The sequence below is a fragment of the Gobius niger genome (assembly GCF_951799975.1).
Source record: "Gobius niger genome assembly, chromosome: 7".
In the NCBI taxonomy this organism is placed as follows: domain Eukaryota; kingdom Metazoa; phylum Chordata; class Actinopteri; order Gobiiformes; family Gobiidae; genus Gobius; species Gobius niger.
This window is the reverse complement of record NC_136858.1, coordinates 13,395,703-13,412,062: the sequence shown is the minus strand read 5'-3', so window position 1 is coordinate 13,412,062 and position 16,360 is coordinate 13,395,703. Positions and strand designations below refer to the sequence as shown.

The following is a 16,360-nucleotide window of genomic DNA, read 5'->3' as shown; positions in this document are numbered from 1 at the left end:
GTGAAATTTGAAAGTAAACAATCAAATTCCTCCCCTCTTTAACCAGAAGGCCCATCTTAGTTTGCAAAATGAGACAGAATTTCCAAAAATAAACAATCAAGCTCCTCCCCCTCCCCTCCTGATTGGACCTGACAGGCTGGTTCATTGGAAAAGCTCGTCTCATTGGTCAACACGGGAGGATACTTGACTCTGATTAGTTGCTGAGATCCAGGAAGGAGGGCCTTTATAAAAATGATATATATTTGATGACTTACCTTTCATCAAAATGCAAAGCCAGTTGGTCGATTCTTTACAATTTATAAAATTTGTAAAACATTTAAACTTCCAGACTATCACTTTAGGTGTTTTGCGCTTTAGTCTTTAATTTCTTCTAAATGTGGTCAACCAGCTCAGGCAACGACAACTTGCGACTTGTGGAAAATGTACTGTGATCCAGACAGCATGTGGATGTTTTTTGTAGTTCACGGTTTATCTTTTCACTGGCCCCATTCGGGAGCTGCAGAAAGTCTCCAATGCATTGCCCCAGTCTACTTCTTCAATCTGGGACTGTAGTGCCGCCTATGCTATACAGGGGTAAACTTGTTATCTAGGATTTTGTCGAACTCGAGCAAAATACAAGCTGCAGTGCGGTTTCAGCTTAGCTTGTGAATGCGAATGCAGCTATGTATGACAGTACAGTATGAGACTATTTTACTGATCTCGCCAAGGGCAAAAGGAGAGAAAATTGAAGTCCATTCTTTTTGTCTCAAAGTCCGTTTTAAAAAGGTGTCTGATTTTACAACGTGCCAAATTCCTTATCACGCAGCCTAATGGAGACTAGGCCACATCCTTGACCAGTGAGAGAAAGGCTGAATAAATCGTAAAAGCTGGGTTTCTCAACTGCGTTCATTTGAGTGAAAAGCCAAAAGACTACTCCAGGATTTGGTTTCTTTCCACAGCAAGATGGATTGTCGCAAGATTTGTGAGTTCGCAAACTAAAGAAAATCCATTGAGGGCTGTCAGTTTGAGGGGCTTCTCTGACTGACCTCATGGTAACACACTCGGGCAATTCCATGGTGCGCCAATATTGTTTCATCCCAAATATATTCACCTGCTGCACAAAACTAATTTCACCCGGCGCTGTCTCGGTCCCCTTAATGATAATGTATGTGCGTCTTCTCCCTCCAGCCATCATGCCCTAGGAATCAATACGCCCAGACGTCAACGTACGGTGGCCTTTGGAGCCACATAGACAAGATCCTTTTATTTCTTTTTTGTAATAAACACAATAATTGATCCACAATATGACACGATGTTACAGTTGTCAACCGAGCCGGCGCGTTTCTGCTAATCTTTCCGAGCGTAACGAGGCTTAACAGGCGACAGTCTGTCTTTTCGGCACACAGTATATACAAGCTAAGAGTGAGGTGTGAGCGAGATGAGACAGCAATACCGTCACATATGAGCCCAAGCGTATGGCATGAAAATGGTGTCTTCAAAGGGTGCTTTTTTTCACGAACCTATTACCATTTATCAATCTATGTATAACTGTCTGGGCTTGTACTCAAAAGCTCGGTTTTCCAAACTTTTATTGGGCCCAAATTTGAAAAATGCAAATATATTTCGTAACCTTTGTTCATGCATTGCAGTCACAAATTAGTTAGTGATTCCCAACTTTTGTTTTTCTCTCAGCGCCTCATACACCCTTTTCCAATATGGCAATCTACTTCATTTTAGTCATTTATCTTTATTTTATTCATAAATATTCCCAAGAACAATAATCAATATATAATACATTAAAATACCGTAGTTTCTATATATCATCACCATAATTTGGACGTCTTTTGATGAAGCTTAAGGGAATCCTCGTAAAACTTTGGGATCCCGACCTTAAAGGTGCATTATGGAACTTTTAATGTGAAGAAAAAAAGTTTTCATTATTGGTTATTTGACTTTTCAGTGACCCAGCGGCTGTATGAGTGGTTAGCACGACGCCTTTACTTTCCGTTACAGCGGCTCCAGGATCAATAGTTTTTAGAGTTTCTGGTTGGTTTTCGCTTCTGTCGGGACCTCTCACCAGAAAACCTGCAAAACAATTGATCCTAGAGCGTTGTAGAGGCCGTCGTGATGGAAAGTAAAGGCGCCACCCTGACCACTCATGCAGCCATTGGGTCTAAAAAATGTAAATTACGCGGAAATATAAAGTTTTTTTCCGCATGCAAAGTTCCATAATGTATCTTTAAGGTTGGGAATCACTGCACTGACAAAAGCAGCTGGATTTATCTATGGAAATAGGTTATAGTCTCGCATGGCTGTACGATACTGTATCTCATGCTCCCTAATCCAATTTAGCATTGTCATCTTGGAATAACCTGGTATTATATTACCTCTTTTGGGACAAGCAGTATCCAATGGGAGATTCTAACCTATTGTTTTTTTTTTGGTCAGGCAGTTTATACAATAGAATTTTGAGTCATCTGAAGGCAAACTTTAAACTTACGATTTACACCGTCGAAACGCACCCATATGTTTTGCAAGCACCCGCTTTAAACATTACGCATCAGCTAAAACTGCGTCATATAATAAGACATACAGAATAGAACAAATATTCACAAGTATGATGGACAAAACTCAATGCACGTCGATGCAGAGCCAGTAATGTCTAAAACAGTGATATTTTCCCCGTCCCCTATCCCCGATTTAAAACATTCTTTTACATGAAACACTCCCAGTACGTTACAATACGCCTCCTCCTAACTCGTGCACCCCACTCCTCTTGCCTCCCGTTGATCTGAGAGCTTCAGATTGTTGGTGTGTGTGTTTGGAACCGTAGTAATGCTCCTGTAAGATTTTGGGGGGAAGTTTTGGACGTTGACGGCTCTACCAGATGTACCCTCCGTCGTCGACCTCGCCCACCTCTCCCTCTTCCTCCTCGGCCTCCTCGGCGGTCTCCTTCTCCTCCTCGTCCTCCCAGCCGACCCCGCTGCCGAAATCGCCCGAATATGTCATTTCATCATCTGCGGGGGAAAGAGAGAGAGAGAGAAAGGTGGATGGGTGGAGTAGAGCAGGGTGATGGGATTAGCCACCAGGGGGTCATCTTATATATTGCAATAAATTCGCTTCATTTCAGCTCATAGAGGGCTCCCATCAGCTCTGACGGTTCACTGAGAACTGGGATTGCTGAAATCAATTTCAAGCAGCATTACTGGAATTTTTCTTTTGTCGTGTTTTCGATGTCACTTTCAACACCAGGAGCGATTTATCTGTTTTGAGGTTTAACAAAACCATTTTGCCAACGCAAGATACCAATATAAGACACCAAACTGCTTCGGCCAAGGCAATAACATTTGTCCAGGCGTTATTCTTTGCATTATTGATAGCCATGAGGTACATGCGGAATATCTGTCAGTGTTTACTAACCAGGGGTACAGGAACCGCAGGGGGTACGTATTGCAAGCACATAGCAAGGGAATGATTTCACATCTACGAAGCAGAAACTGAACAGTGTTTGCATTTTATTAGGAAAGTTGTTTAAGAAGATGTTTTGGAGTAAAGAGTAAAAGTAAAAGACAACACATCATTGCTTTGATCACTTATTAAAAAATGAGCAACACCCTCACGATAGTGGGGCAATTAAGATAAAATAGCCCAAGGCGTAAGACACACAAAAAAGGTTAGGGAAACAGTGATAAGGCGCCTCAAAAATAAAAATAAAATTTGTCTTGCCGGTCTTAACCGCTTCAACCTATAGGCCAGTGTAACGCCACATTTGAAAGCTAGGACCTACAAATCTGATCTAAATGGATCTTTTTCCTCGCTTTGCCACAGTTTTGACATTTTCAGTTTTTGTCACTTTTTTGTTTCCCTTTCGTGGCTTTATTTGTCACGTTGTTGTCACTCTTTTGTTGCATTTTCATCCTTGTTTTTGTCTCATTTTTTGCAACTCTTTTGACGCTTTTTTCAAGAAGATTTGGGTATGTGCTCGGTTCAGGTGGGGGTTAAGAGGTTAATCTCTCATATGTGAAGTTTTATTGCCTCTTGGTTTAATCCACATCACCTGGCAAACCTTTAGCTTCAGGTTTACAAAATATTCAGTAATAATATTAATAAAGAGGTATAACCTGTGCCTCTTTATAGCTAATATTTGCTGTGTTGAAGGTGTTGGGTTCCTTATTTAGTCATAAAAATGGTCTAATACCAATAAAGCAATGCTATATATATGCTATATCTAACGTGTTGTAAATGTTTTATTCTTATTAGGGGTTGTTTTAAGAGATCATTTACTATGCAATAGACCTCAATTTCTGAATGTCAAAACTCTGATCCAAGCCTGTGTAAATAATGATGTGAAGAACAGCGCCTGACATTAATCCCATAACCACATCCAATATGCAAACTTTACAGCCACCGCTAACGGCTTCACCCTAAACAAATCGCATGGCCATAACAACACGCACATATCCCATTTGATGCTCGGTCTAGCAGCTAAAGGGGGGCGTGCGTCTGACATTGTCTTGTTCTAATAGCTGTTCCTAAACCTTGCCAGGGGATCCATTCTTATCACAGGTTCCGTCACCACCAGCTCTCATTTATCTGGGAAGACTTTTCTGCTCGCGACAGGCCCGCGCCTCAGAATGCAAATGACTCCGGACGCATGAATGTGCCACCAGTCCCCCCGCAGTGAGTAATGCTCGTACATAAAGCCTGCCTTGTGTCCAATATAGGCAAAGAGCTACGGTGAAGTGGGGCAAACCTGGCGGCGGGCATTTTAATATTAATATTCTCCCCTACACCGAGCATTTGTGTTGGGATTTGATTTGTGACACAGCCCATACAGTATATATGCGGTACATATATAAGGGACTTACTGCAGTCTGGCTTGCCACGAATCCTGGAGCCGGCCACCTCTCCTCCCTCGCCGTCCACGCACCAGCACTCTCCCCTGTCGCACTGTTGCTTCCTGTAGTAGCCGTCTTCATCGCAGCTAGGGATAAATCGACCTGACATGGAGGGGAACACAAAGAAAAAGGGAGAAAGGGGCGACAGAAGAGAATATTTTAAAAACACAATACATTACTGAATGAGGACCAACTCCATGGATTATTTTCGTTAGAGCACATTACAATTCACCTATTCAAACACATTCATTATAGCATTATGCCACCGTGTCTGGCGTGAAAGTACAAATCCCCTTAAACTGTGTGAAGCACTTAAAGGGAAAAAGGGAGTATTTCTTGTTTTTTAAATCACAAAAATTATTAAACAGTGTCTGCTTTAACTGATACCACCCAAACAATTACGTGTCATCATATTTTTTATTGGCCATAACATGTAAACATTCACAGGACAGCGAGGAATAAGTGAGTACACCCTTGGATTCAATAGTAGCAATAACTTCAACCAGACGTTTCCTGTAGTTGCAGATTACCATCAGGGTGTGCTCACTTTAAGCTTCCATTCCATAGGTGTGTTAAGCATCTTTCCCAAGGACAAGGCTGCAACGTACAGATATTTTGATAATAAATGAATTTATTTTAACCACATGAAGCTAAAGTGAGTGTCTTTGGCAGAGGTGGACAGTACTCAGTTACATTTACTCAAGTACATGTACTTAAGCATCCTTTTGAAATAACTGTACTTTTGCAAGGTATTTCATTCCCATATAGTACTTTTTACTTCCACTTTAGTAATATCTGTACTCTTACAGTACAAAAAAATGGGAACTTGCCACTGTGAGTAATATTTCAGTGACAAATCTTCATTTTGACGTGTGAAATATATGATTTTGTTTACATAATTCTGCACAGCAAATTCTTTTTTAGGTATATTATAACTTTCACATTATTTCATTTTTTGTTTCTCATGATTTATGTCACTACTGAAATATAAATCAGATCTTTACGCTCAGACTGTTCCTCACTACTCACAGAAGTAAAATTTTCTCTACGTACTTTTTTACTCTTAAATAAGTGTAAATATTTTCCCTACTCTACCCACCTTGGGTCATGGAATACTTACAGACAAATTAGGTTTGTCCTCGAAATACTACATTTACACACTTCCTGAAGTTACTGTCTGAGTGATAAAACCTTATGTATATTCCAGACAACAATTATTATTTCAATTAATATGTTGCGATTAATCTGATTAGTTTTATCAGTAAATGGCAATAAAATATTGAAAGCTCTGTCATTTCTGTCCATTGCTTTTATCATTTATCTCACATACACAGAAAAACTAATCTGCAACATCACATAAAACCATGAATGTTTGCAATGTAAGGCATTTTCCCTCCCACAATCGGAAAGAAAGAAACTAGTGGTAGCATAGTCAAAGCGGATAAACAGCATCCTGCCTCATCTCACTGAGCTAAGTGGAAATGTAATGCTTGCATATAGGCAGCCCATTCCGTATCCCATGAATATAAAGCTGTTGTGTGGTTAGTGGGGGCGAGTAAGTAATAAGTCAACATATAGCGGTTGCTGTATAACGGCGTGAGCTAATCATTACAGGGAGATTGGAAAGTTTTCAATTTCACAAGAATTATAATAAACACCAAGTGTGCTCAGTTGGTTTGGTGACCGCTTCTGGTCATTGTGTGTAAATAAAAGTACATTCAGAATTGCCCCGTCAAAATTATATGATGTTTTAACACATTTTTCATCTCCATATAATTACATTTTATTATTTGGGTTACATTTCAAGATTTAAATGAACTAGTTTTGCTTGAAGTCGTTGGTTGTTGGCAAATTAAAGGGACACTCCGTAACATTTTGGACTATACTGTTGCCATTAGTGCAAAACATGCTCCTATTGACCAGCTCGACACAGAAAAATACGATCACTGCAGGGAATAATCAAAGAATGGATTTGGATGAGGACCTAGCCTATTTTTATCTCAAATTCTACTGACTTTAGTCACATCTCCATGAAGAAGAGCTGGAGACGCACCCACTCCCGGTAAAGACACAGTCATGTCTTAGGAGAGCTGAGCCGCTCACAGCAAAAGCACATGTTTGTCTAAACATTTATGAGGTATTTTTCCAATGATGAAATGATCTATCATAAAATAAATTCTAGGCAGTGTGCCTTTAAGAACATGCCACAAAAACAGTGACTTTTTTTTAAGTGAACGAATGCCAATACAATTTAGGAAAACCAAACAAGGCAAACAAAACATTGAAATGAATATATGTTTTAGCTTTGATACAGAAGAACCATGGCCAGTGTAATTCAGGCAAACTACAGCATAGGTACTGCAGTATTCACCAGGTCACTCTTCTCAGCATCGCCCTCTTTAAAAATGCATGGGCCTCTGTCCTGACGTCATACACTTACAAGCTCTTTCTACATTATTGCAAATGGAAGTGAAACGAGCTCGCCTTAGCCCGTAACAGAAGCGTCAGAAGTGACAATCTTTTCAAAGGCACATCATGGTCCTGGCACACTGCCCCTCTCCTGCTCTCTCTCCCTCACTGTCTGTCCCTCTGCACTGTGTCCTTGGAGAAGCCTGACTCAGAGTTCTGTCAGCCATCCCTAAAAACTGCTAACATGTCCACCACATGCTCCGGACACAAATACCCGGGGCGTGCACGGGCAACAATCTAAGAGAAAATAATCTGAATTTAACATATCTATCTTTACATTTTTTGGGGGTTGCAACCATAGAAATCATGGAAATACCTTTAGCTATCTGTGGCTATTCCTACAAATGTATACATTTTGTTAGCCAACATCTCCTGTTTAAATTGTACATTCTACCCCCATTAAAATGAATGGGAAAGCCAGGACCAATACTAAAGTATGACGAGGTACAGTATGTTATGTCTGTTTCAAGGCATTTATAGAATTTATGTGGTTTTGTTTATCATTCACATCTTTAAATGATTGGTGGCCACTGGATGTGTAGCAATTGGACCCCGCAAAAAGCAGAAACTTCACTGAATACGAGTTTTCAGCTCAGAGACCAATTTTATAAAATCTCAAAACGTTTGTACATTAATTAATGATTATTAACAAGGCTTTGATATCACCTAAATGTGGTCGAAGGGTTGACAACAGCTGAAAGCATCTGAATTCGCTTTGTTTGTTGGCTAATGCTAACGGCTATTGGAAAAATATATTGAGCAGGCTTTTTATGGTTTCTACTTCCTGTCCACATTTTGACGTAAATCCAAAATAAAGAAGGTGAAAAACAGAAGAAAACTCAAAAGGTCAAGCCAAGTGTGTTTTATAAAAATTTGTTCTGAAGGTGTCACTATTTTACCATTTATCAGCGTCAAAATAGCCAAACGCTAGCCCTTAGTTTCAAGGCTTAAACACAGTTATAAACACAGGAGTTTCCTAGTAAAGTAAAGTAAAGTAAAGTAAGAGTAATGTTTTTTTTTTAACCTCCAGAGGACTCTCTATAGGAATAAGAGTAGGACATGAATCCTACTTCACAAATAGATATTTTGCTTGAGACCAGTAAAAACCCAAGTTGATTCCTTTTTTGGCAGTGCGGTGCACGCACACAGTGATGGCTCGCTTCCCTTTAGCGTCTGTTAAAAAGGCGTTCTAATCCATGGGAGCCATCTTGAACTAATCCTTGCCTCCTGCTTGTCATCTGCTTCGACCAAAAGTGCCTGGACCAAAACAGACCATGAGCAATCACAATGTTCTGACTAACAGACTTACCCAACTTTCTCTTGCCACCATCCAGAACTTGGATTCTCTCGAGTTCAGCCAGGCAGGGTGGTTCTGGAAAACAAGAAGGGCACATTTCCTTTTAGAGACGCAAGGTTCTCGTCTTTTTTCTAATCTTGCTGTGTTTTTTTTTGCTGTGTCATGATCTGGATTCCCTCTATAATGCTGTACATAGTCTACTTGGGGAGCATTTTAAAGATGTGTTGCCATTGTCTTAACACTTAAAATACATATCACTATATTTGAAAACCTTTGTTTCAAACTAATGCTGTAGATCATTATACACATAAGAAAAATGTATTGCAAGTTATCTCTCATTTATTATTCTTATATGTAAAAGTGGAATTTTATGTGTGAGCAAGTTTGCCTAAATTTGTAGCAATGAAATCTCAACAATTGATTGTCTGAGATTAAAATCTTGTTCAAATTTATGGATGTTTTGTTGATTTATAAGATACAACAATGTTTTCAGCAGGGATTTGGGATATTTAATAATATTGGATAATTTTTACTTCGAATAAAATAAAAATTATTACTGACAAAAAAAATAATTTTGAGGGGTTTCAAAAGCTCCATAAAACAGGCTAGGAAATACAGTACCATGATTATGGTACTGTATGGTATGGTTGACTTCAGTGTTCTCTGATGTTAACAATGAGCATAATTAAATATTTATGGTTTCATACTTTTATTTTCATTAATCAATGTGGTGATGTTTTCAGACATGCAGTTCACTCTGAGGTTTAGTTTAAACCGCATCACGGCCTTGTCCTGTTCTTCTCTCGGCCCTGCTTAGGGCTGTGTACCATTAAACTATACTAGTATGGTATTGAAAAAAAATATGTTTTTCAGATGTACTTGAGTCCAAAGTATTTCTATGGCGAGTTTTATTATATACAGTATATGGACGAGCTTATTGGTGAGTCAAGAGGGACAGGTCAAAGACAAACTGGAGAAAATGTATAAATTAGTTACTATTTCTCTGCAACCCGGTAGTAAATGTGTCACGGCCCAGTACCGGTCCCTGGACCGGTGGTTGGGGACCACTACTGTAGTTTACTCAGGCACTCAATTTTATAGTGTGTGTGTGGCCATGTCCTGTGTACTTAAGGGACCACTCATTGGCAGGGAGATGTTTTGGTGAACAGGAGGACAGGTACAGCGTGCAAAGGTGCCTGGTATGTAGGAACAGGCATCATTTTCTGTGGCTTTACAGGAAGAGAGCCACAGGCTGTGCTCCTTAAATGGGTCAAACACAGGAAGGTGGCTTCAGCTAAAAAGGCCACCATTACATCAGATTCACACATGCAGCTCCCAATCATTTCCTCTGCACACGCAGTGCATTTACCACGTTAATGAGTGTTTCCTGAAATACAGATCAGCATAATTTGTTGATCAGGAGCTGGAAAAGGATCAGGCTCATTTAAAATAATGTGTGTGTTGCTTCATTTGACTGAACAACTTGTATAGAGTAGTACACATTTTTAACTCAAGTAACTAAATACATTTCTTTGGCCCCTCTACAAGAACCTCTTTCTACATTTCAATCTAAGATTAATATTCTGAATATAGAAAAGTTTGACTAAATCTTGTCTATAACTAATGTATCAATGTTCATGTTAAAGAAATCGAAAATAAATGAAAATGTGCTTATGCACAATGTATAAAAATGATATGGAAGACGAATGCTTATGTTTGCTTCTGTTTTTGTTTTTTTTCATTATTGTTTTTTTCTTTCTTTCATTTGAATATTTGTATTGATATTGTAAAATCTGAATTTAAGTTATTTATTATTTATATTTTAATATTGTTTAATATAGTTTTGAGGTGTAAGCTATAATAGCAGTACACCCTAATGGGAGGTGAACTTTCACCACAAGGGCTTCTTCCCTCTGCATTCATCGTCTTTGTTTCTCCTCCTCGTTCTGCCACTGGCCTTATAATCAGAGAAATAACTGTCCTCTAAGTCTACGTCCAGCTCATAATCAGCCTGGCCCTTTCTACCCCTCTCAGACTTGGAGTTCTGTGCTGGTTTTGTGACCGTCTCCTCTGTTGGGATGTTGTCATTAGCATCTTCTAAGACTCTGGACCTTGGGCCTCGAGGAAGATCAAGTCCAAACCTCGTTAACTCAACATCAACTGCTTCATCGTCTCTCTGCTTTTTCTGCCTCTTCTTGTTCTTTTTCCTTTGAGTTTTTGTGGAGCATGATAGCAGGTCAGCGTTCTTGTCCTTGAGGTAAGACACAAATGTCTCCTGAGGCTGGAGCTGCTGAGCCACAAAGTCCAGCTTCTGCTGGGGTTCCCTTGTCTACGATATGTTGGGTGTGCTGTGGAACATCATCTTGTTGGGCACTTTGGGGCTCCTCAGCTCCGGCCTCTGTAGACTTTTTATCATGAGTGCAGAAAAGTCTAGAGGTGCGTCACAAGAATCCTTTTTCTTTCTCGCATAGTTGAAGTCATTGATGTTAGAAGACTGGAGGTTCATCGTCTCCTCTGGCTGGTATGTCTCAGAAATACTGTTAGAAGTATCTTTACTCTCCTGTGGAACTATTGGGACCTCGACTGGCTCACTGAGAGTCCCTATATCTTCATCTTCTGCAGGTTTAGGATTGGTAGAATCCTTCTGGTCATATAGTTCAGTTGCAGTCTTTTCTTCGAGCTGAATTAAACTCATAACAGGTTCCTCTGAAGATTCGACCATATTGTTAAAAGGAGCCTCAGTTTTGGCCACCTCCACCTCTGTGCTCATTTCTTTGGGCTCTGGTGAGCTCGCAGCCTTTCCTGAAGCTTCCTTTGGGTCCTGGACATTAGTCATGGCTGCTGGAATCTCCAAAGGAGTCTGCGTGGTCAAGTCCTCCATGTTTAAAACACCTTTGTTCTCTGTGACGGTGTCCTGTGAACATGGAGCTTTCTGGAACTCTGCTGGAGGCTTCACTGCTGTGATATTTGTCTCAGGGACTGAAATATCAGACCTTTTCTCGATTTCAATGATGAGACGCTGTTTGTCCTCTCTCAGCAGTTTCAGCAAAAGTTCCTCCCTTGCTTCAAACTCTTGTGCTCCATTGTTAAAGTCTTTTTGCAGCTGGTCATATTGGGACTTCCAGACTTCCCAGCGTTTCTCACTCTCGAACAGGGCGTCTGACCACTGTCTCTCTCTGACATGGAAGGTCCCCTGCCAAAACCGCTCACGCTCCTGCCATTGCTCCGCTCAAGATCTCTCTCTCTGAAGGAGGGATTCTCTCTCTCCTCTCTCCACTGACTTACTTTGGGGTATTCAGAAGCTTTTTCTGCAGGTTTGGGTCTGCAGTCTCCATTGCAGTCAATCTTTGCCATGTTGGGACCTGAAATAGTGTTCTGGGGCTCTGCTGGAGGCTTCACTGTTTCACGGACGTCTTTAATTCCATCAGCTTGCTTCTTAGTGAACATCTTTCTCATCTTTCTGTTTTTTACGTTGGTTGAATTAGTTAGTTGAATACTACGAATGGAAAGAAGCTCATTTCTGAATTTGCCGCATTTACCTGTCTGTCTGATCCCCTAAAAGAAACAGTAAGTAAGTAACACAGTTTGTATTACTTGGGAATATTTCTAACGACATATTTTCTTCTTTTAAAAATGCTTGTGGGTGTATCCTAATCCACGCATTTAAAACGCCCGTGCTTTATCCAACACTACAATGCCATTTGCCCCTATATTTAGCTCTTCTCCACTGTTCCAAAATAATTTCACCCGTATTTCATTTCTTGCTGGTAGACAGACTCAAGCTTCACAGAGCAGTGGGAGCAACAGGCTGTCAACAAGCAGCGGGGATGTTTTAATGCCTACTGGTTACTATGTTCCCCCATAGGCCGGAGAGAGGAATGAGTGGGAAGAGTGATGGACCCACACACAGCGCTGCAGCAGTTCAGTACAGTAGCAGCGGTGCAACAGAGACGTCTTGAAGTTTTGAGAGATCCACTGGGGGGATTATGTCAGCCCACCTGAAAAAGAAGGAATGAAACCCGGGGAGAGACAGGCGTGTTCAGACTGTAGACTCAAGGGCCAGTCATGACGCCAGGAAAGAAACCCAAAGGTTCTTATTTGGATATAAAATGATGATTTCTGGAATTATATCATAACAAGATCAAAAACCCTGACTTAAGAGGTGAAAGTTCAATTGATTTTGTTGTTCATACATTTAGTTTAAAGCCAAACTACGGTAAATTATATTTAAAAAAAAAAACAATAATTATTTTATCACTATTTATGAGAAATACTGTACTTTTGAAATTATGCATCTTTATTGCCTCTCCTCAGACCTGACTTGTAGCTAACCTTTGACCTCACCAGCTCGTCTCCATGGAGATGTTGCTGCTTTGCTTTGACTGCAGGGAACATGAGTATTTAATGCCTTTACCACAAGACTTAATCTGAAAACGAATTGCAAAAACAGGTATTAAGAGCGCCTTTGTTATCACTGGCATGTGTAGACATTTAGTCGGTCTACACATGACCTGGAATGTTCCGCAGTGTGGCTTTAACAGAGTGGACGTCTACAAGCCTGACTTGATAAACAGCTGACGTTTTTGTTGTTGTAGGGGCAAATGGCATTGTAGTGTTGGATAAAGCACAGGCGTTTTAAATGCGTGGATTAGGATACACCCACAAGCATTTTTAAAAGAAGAAAATATGTCGTAAATGTGTATTTCAAAAAGTGAAACCACAAACATTCAGTAATTACTAATTATCTTTCAAATCAAATTCTTGGTACGAATTCTCGACTTAAAACACTAATGAAATGTGTGTATTTTATTCTATTAATTAGGTGAAATGTTGGACAGTGTGGCTTGAAACTGTCCACTCACTCTCTCTCCAGAAGCAGAGGCACCACTCGGCCGTGGACACCTTGCCGTCCTTGTAGGAGTCGCAGGAGTTGAAGAAGGGCCGGATGCAGATCTCGTACTTGTCCAGGTTGATGGCCGCCAGCTCGGCCTGGTCCAGGTACAGGTCTCCATTAGTGTCCAGTCTGGAGAACATCCAGCCTATGGAGTCCTTACAGCTGGCCCCCAGGCTCCTGTCCAGCACTGCGCACACACACATTCACACAACTGCATTAGGTCCAACTGAAAATGAAATCATGGTCATGTAAGAGGATATATCTTCAGATTTTAAGCTGACTTTTAAAATGATTCTAACTGTTATAGTAGCTCCCTAATAAAAAAAAAAGGCATAGTTGTGTTGCTATAAAATCAACTACAGAATGGTCCTTTTGCACGGCTTTAGCTAAACAGCTTTGGCACAGAAATCATAGACCTTGTTGAATATTCATGTGGAGAGAGTTTGCAATTCAAACACATTTGCATGGCAGTGAAAGCTACAACGGCCAGCGGAAGTGTATTTGCTTAAGCTTGCATGTGAGTTATCTGTGAGCACAAAATACTACAGCAGAGGTGGGTGGGTAAGGTCACTTAGTGGCGGGCTGATTTCCTCCATGTCAAAAGACTAAGGGGCTGGACTTCCCAATAGTAGGCCAGAAAAAGTATCACGTTCTCCAAATCCCAGGGTTGTACATTATATGTGATGTAACAGGGGGTTTGGGAGTTGTCCCCTAGAAAATGATATAACTTACTGTGTTTTTAGCATTTTATAGTACTTATTCGGGTATTTAATCTCTGATGTGTGTAATATTATTCATCAAAATCATCTTGAGGGCAAGAGGTCCTAGAGGGCCGCATTTTGCCCTTGAGTTTGTTTACATTTCAGAACATACATACAGTAATAGCAATACATAGGTATATAGCACTTTTCTAGACACTTTATCCATGGCACAGGGATGGATTCAATAAAATTTCAAAATCTGGAGGAAAACGTAACACTATCTTGAAACGAGGATCTACAAAATCTCTTTAACAAAAGGATAGATGAAAAAAAGAAAAACTGTGTCTCTTTGTCTCATCTGTAACATCTTCCCCTTGCTTCATTCTTCACACGAGCAGACGTTTTGAACCATGGGTGCCTCAACTTTTGCACACCTCTGTAACTAATTGTAAAAATGAAACTCTGTCATCCAAGCTTTCCACGCCTGTGCTTTTGAAAACATCGTCCTTAAAAAGTTCAACAACAAAAAAATGTATCGCAGCCCAACACAAGATTCTTTCCATTCCACACATTCAATTAGAGCAGGTGCTTATCGGGCCTCCGCACACTGACCATTTTATTACTTTGAAGGACATTAAAAAGAAAAAAAAAACCTTTCTAGCTTCATCCAACGACCTTTAGAAGTTTGTTCTTTTTTATCGTTGCTGTTTGCTATGCCTTGCAGTAGCTGTGTGAAGACCTAAAGACAGGGGTAATAGTTTGAAAATGCCAATAGCTAAGGTTACAGGTATAGATACTACTGTACTGTATGTAGGTGATATTGTATTCTAATAGATGGGCGTCTAGATATAGGGCAAGATGGACCGATTTCTTTACTATATATATACCGAAATGTTGTGGCGGCACGGTGGCAACGATTTAAGCCATTATTATCATCATCATTGTGCATCTGAGGAAGATAATGGACTTTTAAAATATGAATATGTCACATGTTATTGTACTGTAAACTAAGGTCAATACATGAAAAAAGCTCTATTTACAGTATGTATTAGGGCTGAAAGATATATCGTTATTGTATTAGTATCGAGATATGAACATTCAAGATATCAATATCACGAAAGAAAAATATATCGTTAACGTATTTATATCGAGATATGAACATCCAAAATATGAAAATAAAAAAAGCAAGATAAAACAATATAGATTTTCTTTTGTATTATGAGTTAGTTTTCACCTAACCCATAGTTATATCGTATTGTATCGATATCAAGATATCTGGCATGAATATCGAGATATGAAATTTTGTCCATATCATTCAGCCCTAGTACTATGTATACAGACAGTCATTTACACAGCTTGTTCAAAAAAACCTTTGCAGGATGGCTATTGTCGACATGCTCGCAAATCAATTATAGGGAAAGAAAAGCAAAAATTATTAAAAACATTGGACTTAAAAAAACATGTAAGAACACTTTTTGGTTTCAACGGCTGATAATCTCACCAAATCTCACATTATGCATTATTCTGGTGTTTGTGTAAAAATACTTACTGCACAGCTTAGCCTTAGCACTTTTTGTTGATAACTATATGTTATATATATGATAAAACTATATGTGTGTGGAAAACAATCATGGAATTTTCAGTGTTATGAATGTAGTTGTGAAAACCACCAGCAGAGTGCGTAAACCTGCTCCCGCAAATTGGGAAAACGTTCAAAATGAATCAGGTGAGAGGACTAAATATAGTAAATGTTTGACACACTACTGAAAAAGGTATGCTTTTGATGAGGATCTAAGGTTATTGCATGGATAAAGATCAGTTTTGTATCATACGGGTGAAGTAAAGTCTTTCCCAGCGCGGTGAAGACTATATGAGAGATGCACTTGCCTGATGCAGTGTTGGGTGTGCTGCTCTTGGCCCCAGACTTGCTGTTGTTGTTTTGTTTGGCGTTGCTCTGCAAAAGCTGGAACCAGTCCCTCAGACGCTCGCCCAGGTCGGCCAGATCCTGCCCAGTGCAGCTCTCTGTGGGGGGCAGAGAACAGGGGGAAAGTGCTTTAGTGGTTTAATGCAGCAAAAACAAAACAAAAAGGTGGTATTTCTACAGGCATTTTCGCCTAGATTC

At 39.9% G+C, this 16,360-nt stretch overlaps 1 protein-coding gene across 1 annotated transcript in view; it reads right to left on the bottom strand.

Annotated features, from left to right (window-relative positions):
* Positions 1–2,415: 2,415 nt before the first annotated feature.
* spock2 (SPARC (osteonectin), cwcv and kazal like domains proteoglycan 2) overlaps positions 2,416–16,360 on the bottom strand; it is a 67,347-nt gene continuing 53,402 nt past the window's right edge. Inside the window, exons 6-10 of the mRNA XM_079559967.1 lie at positions 16,126–16,260; positions 13,506–13,724; positions 8,656–8,718; positions 4,848–4,979; positions 2,416–2,996 (exon numbers count right to left, since the gene is read on the bottom strand). Coding sequence (XP_079416093.1) covers positions 2,860–2,996; positions 4,848–4,979; positions 8,656–8,718; positions 13,506–13,724; positions 16,126–16,260 — 686 coding nt within the window. The 3' untranslated portion in view covers positions 2,416–2,859. The remainder of the gene's footprint in view (positions 2,997–4,847; positions 4,980–8,655; positions 8,719–13,505; positions 13,725–16,125; positions 16,261–16,360) is intronic.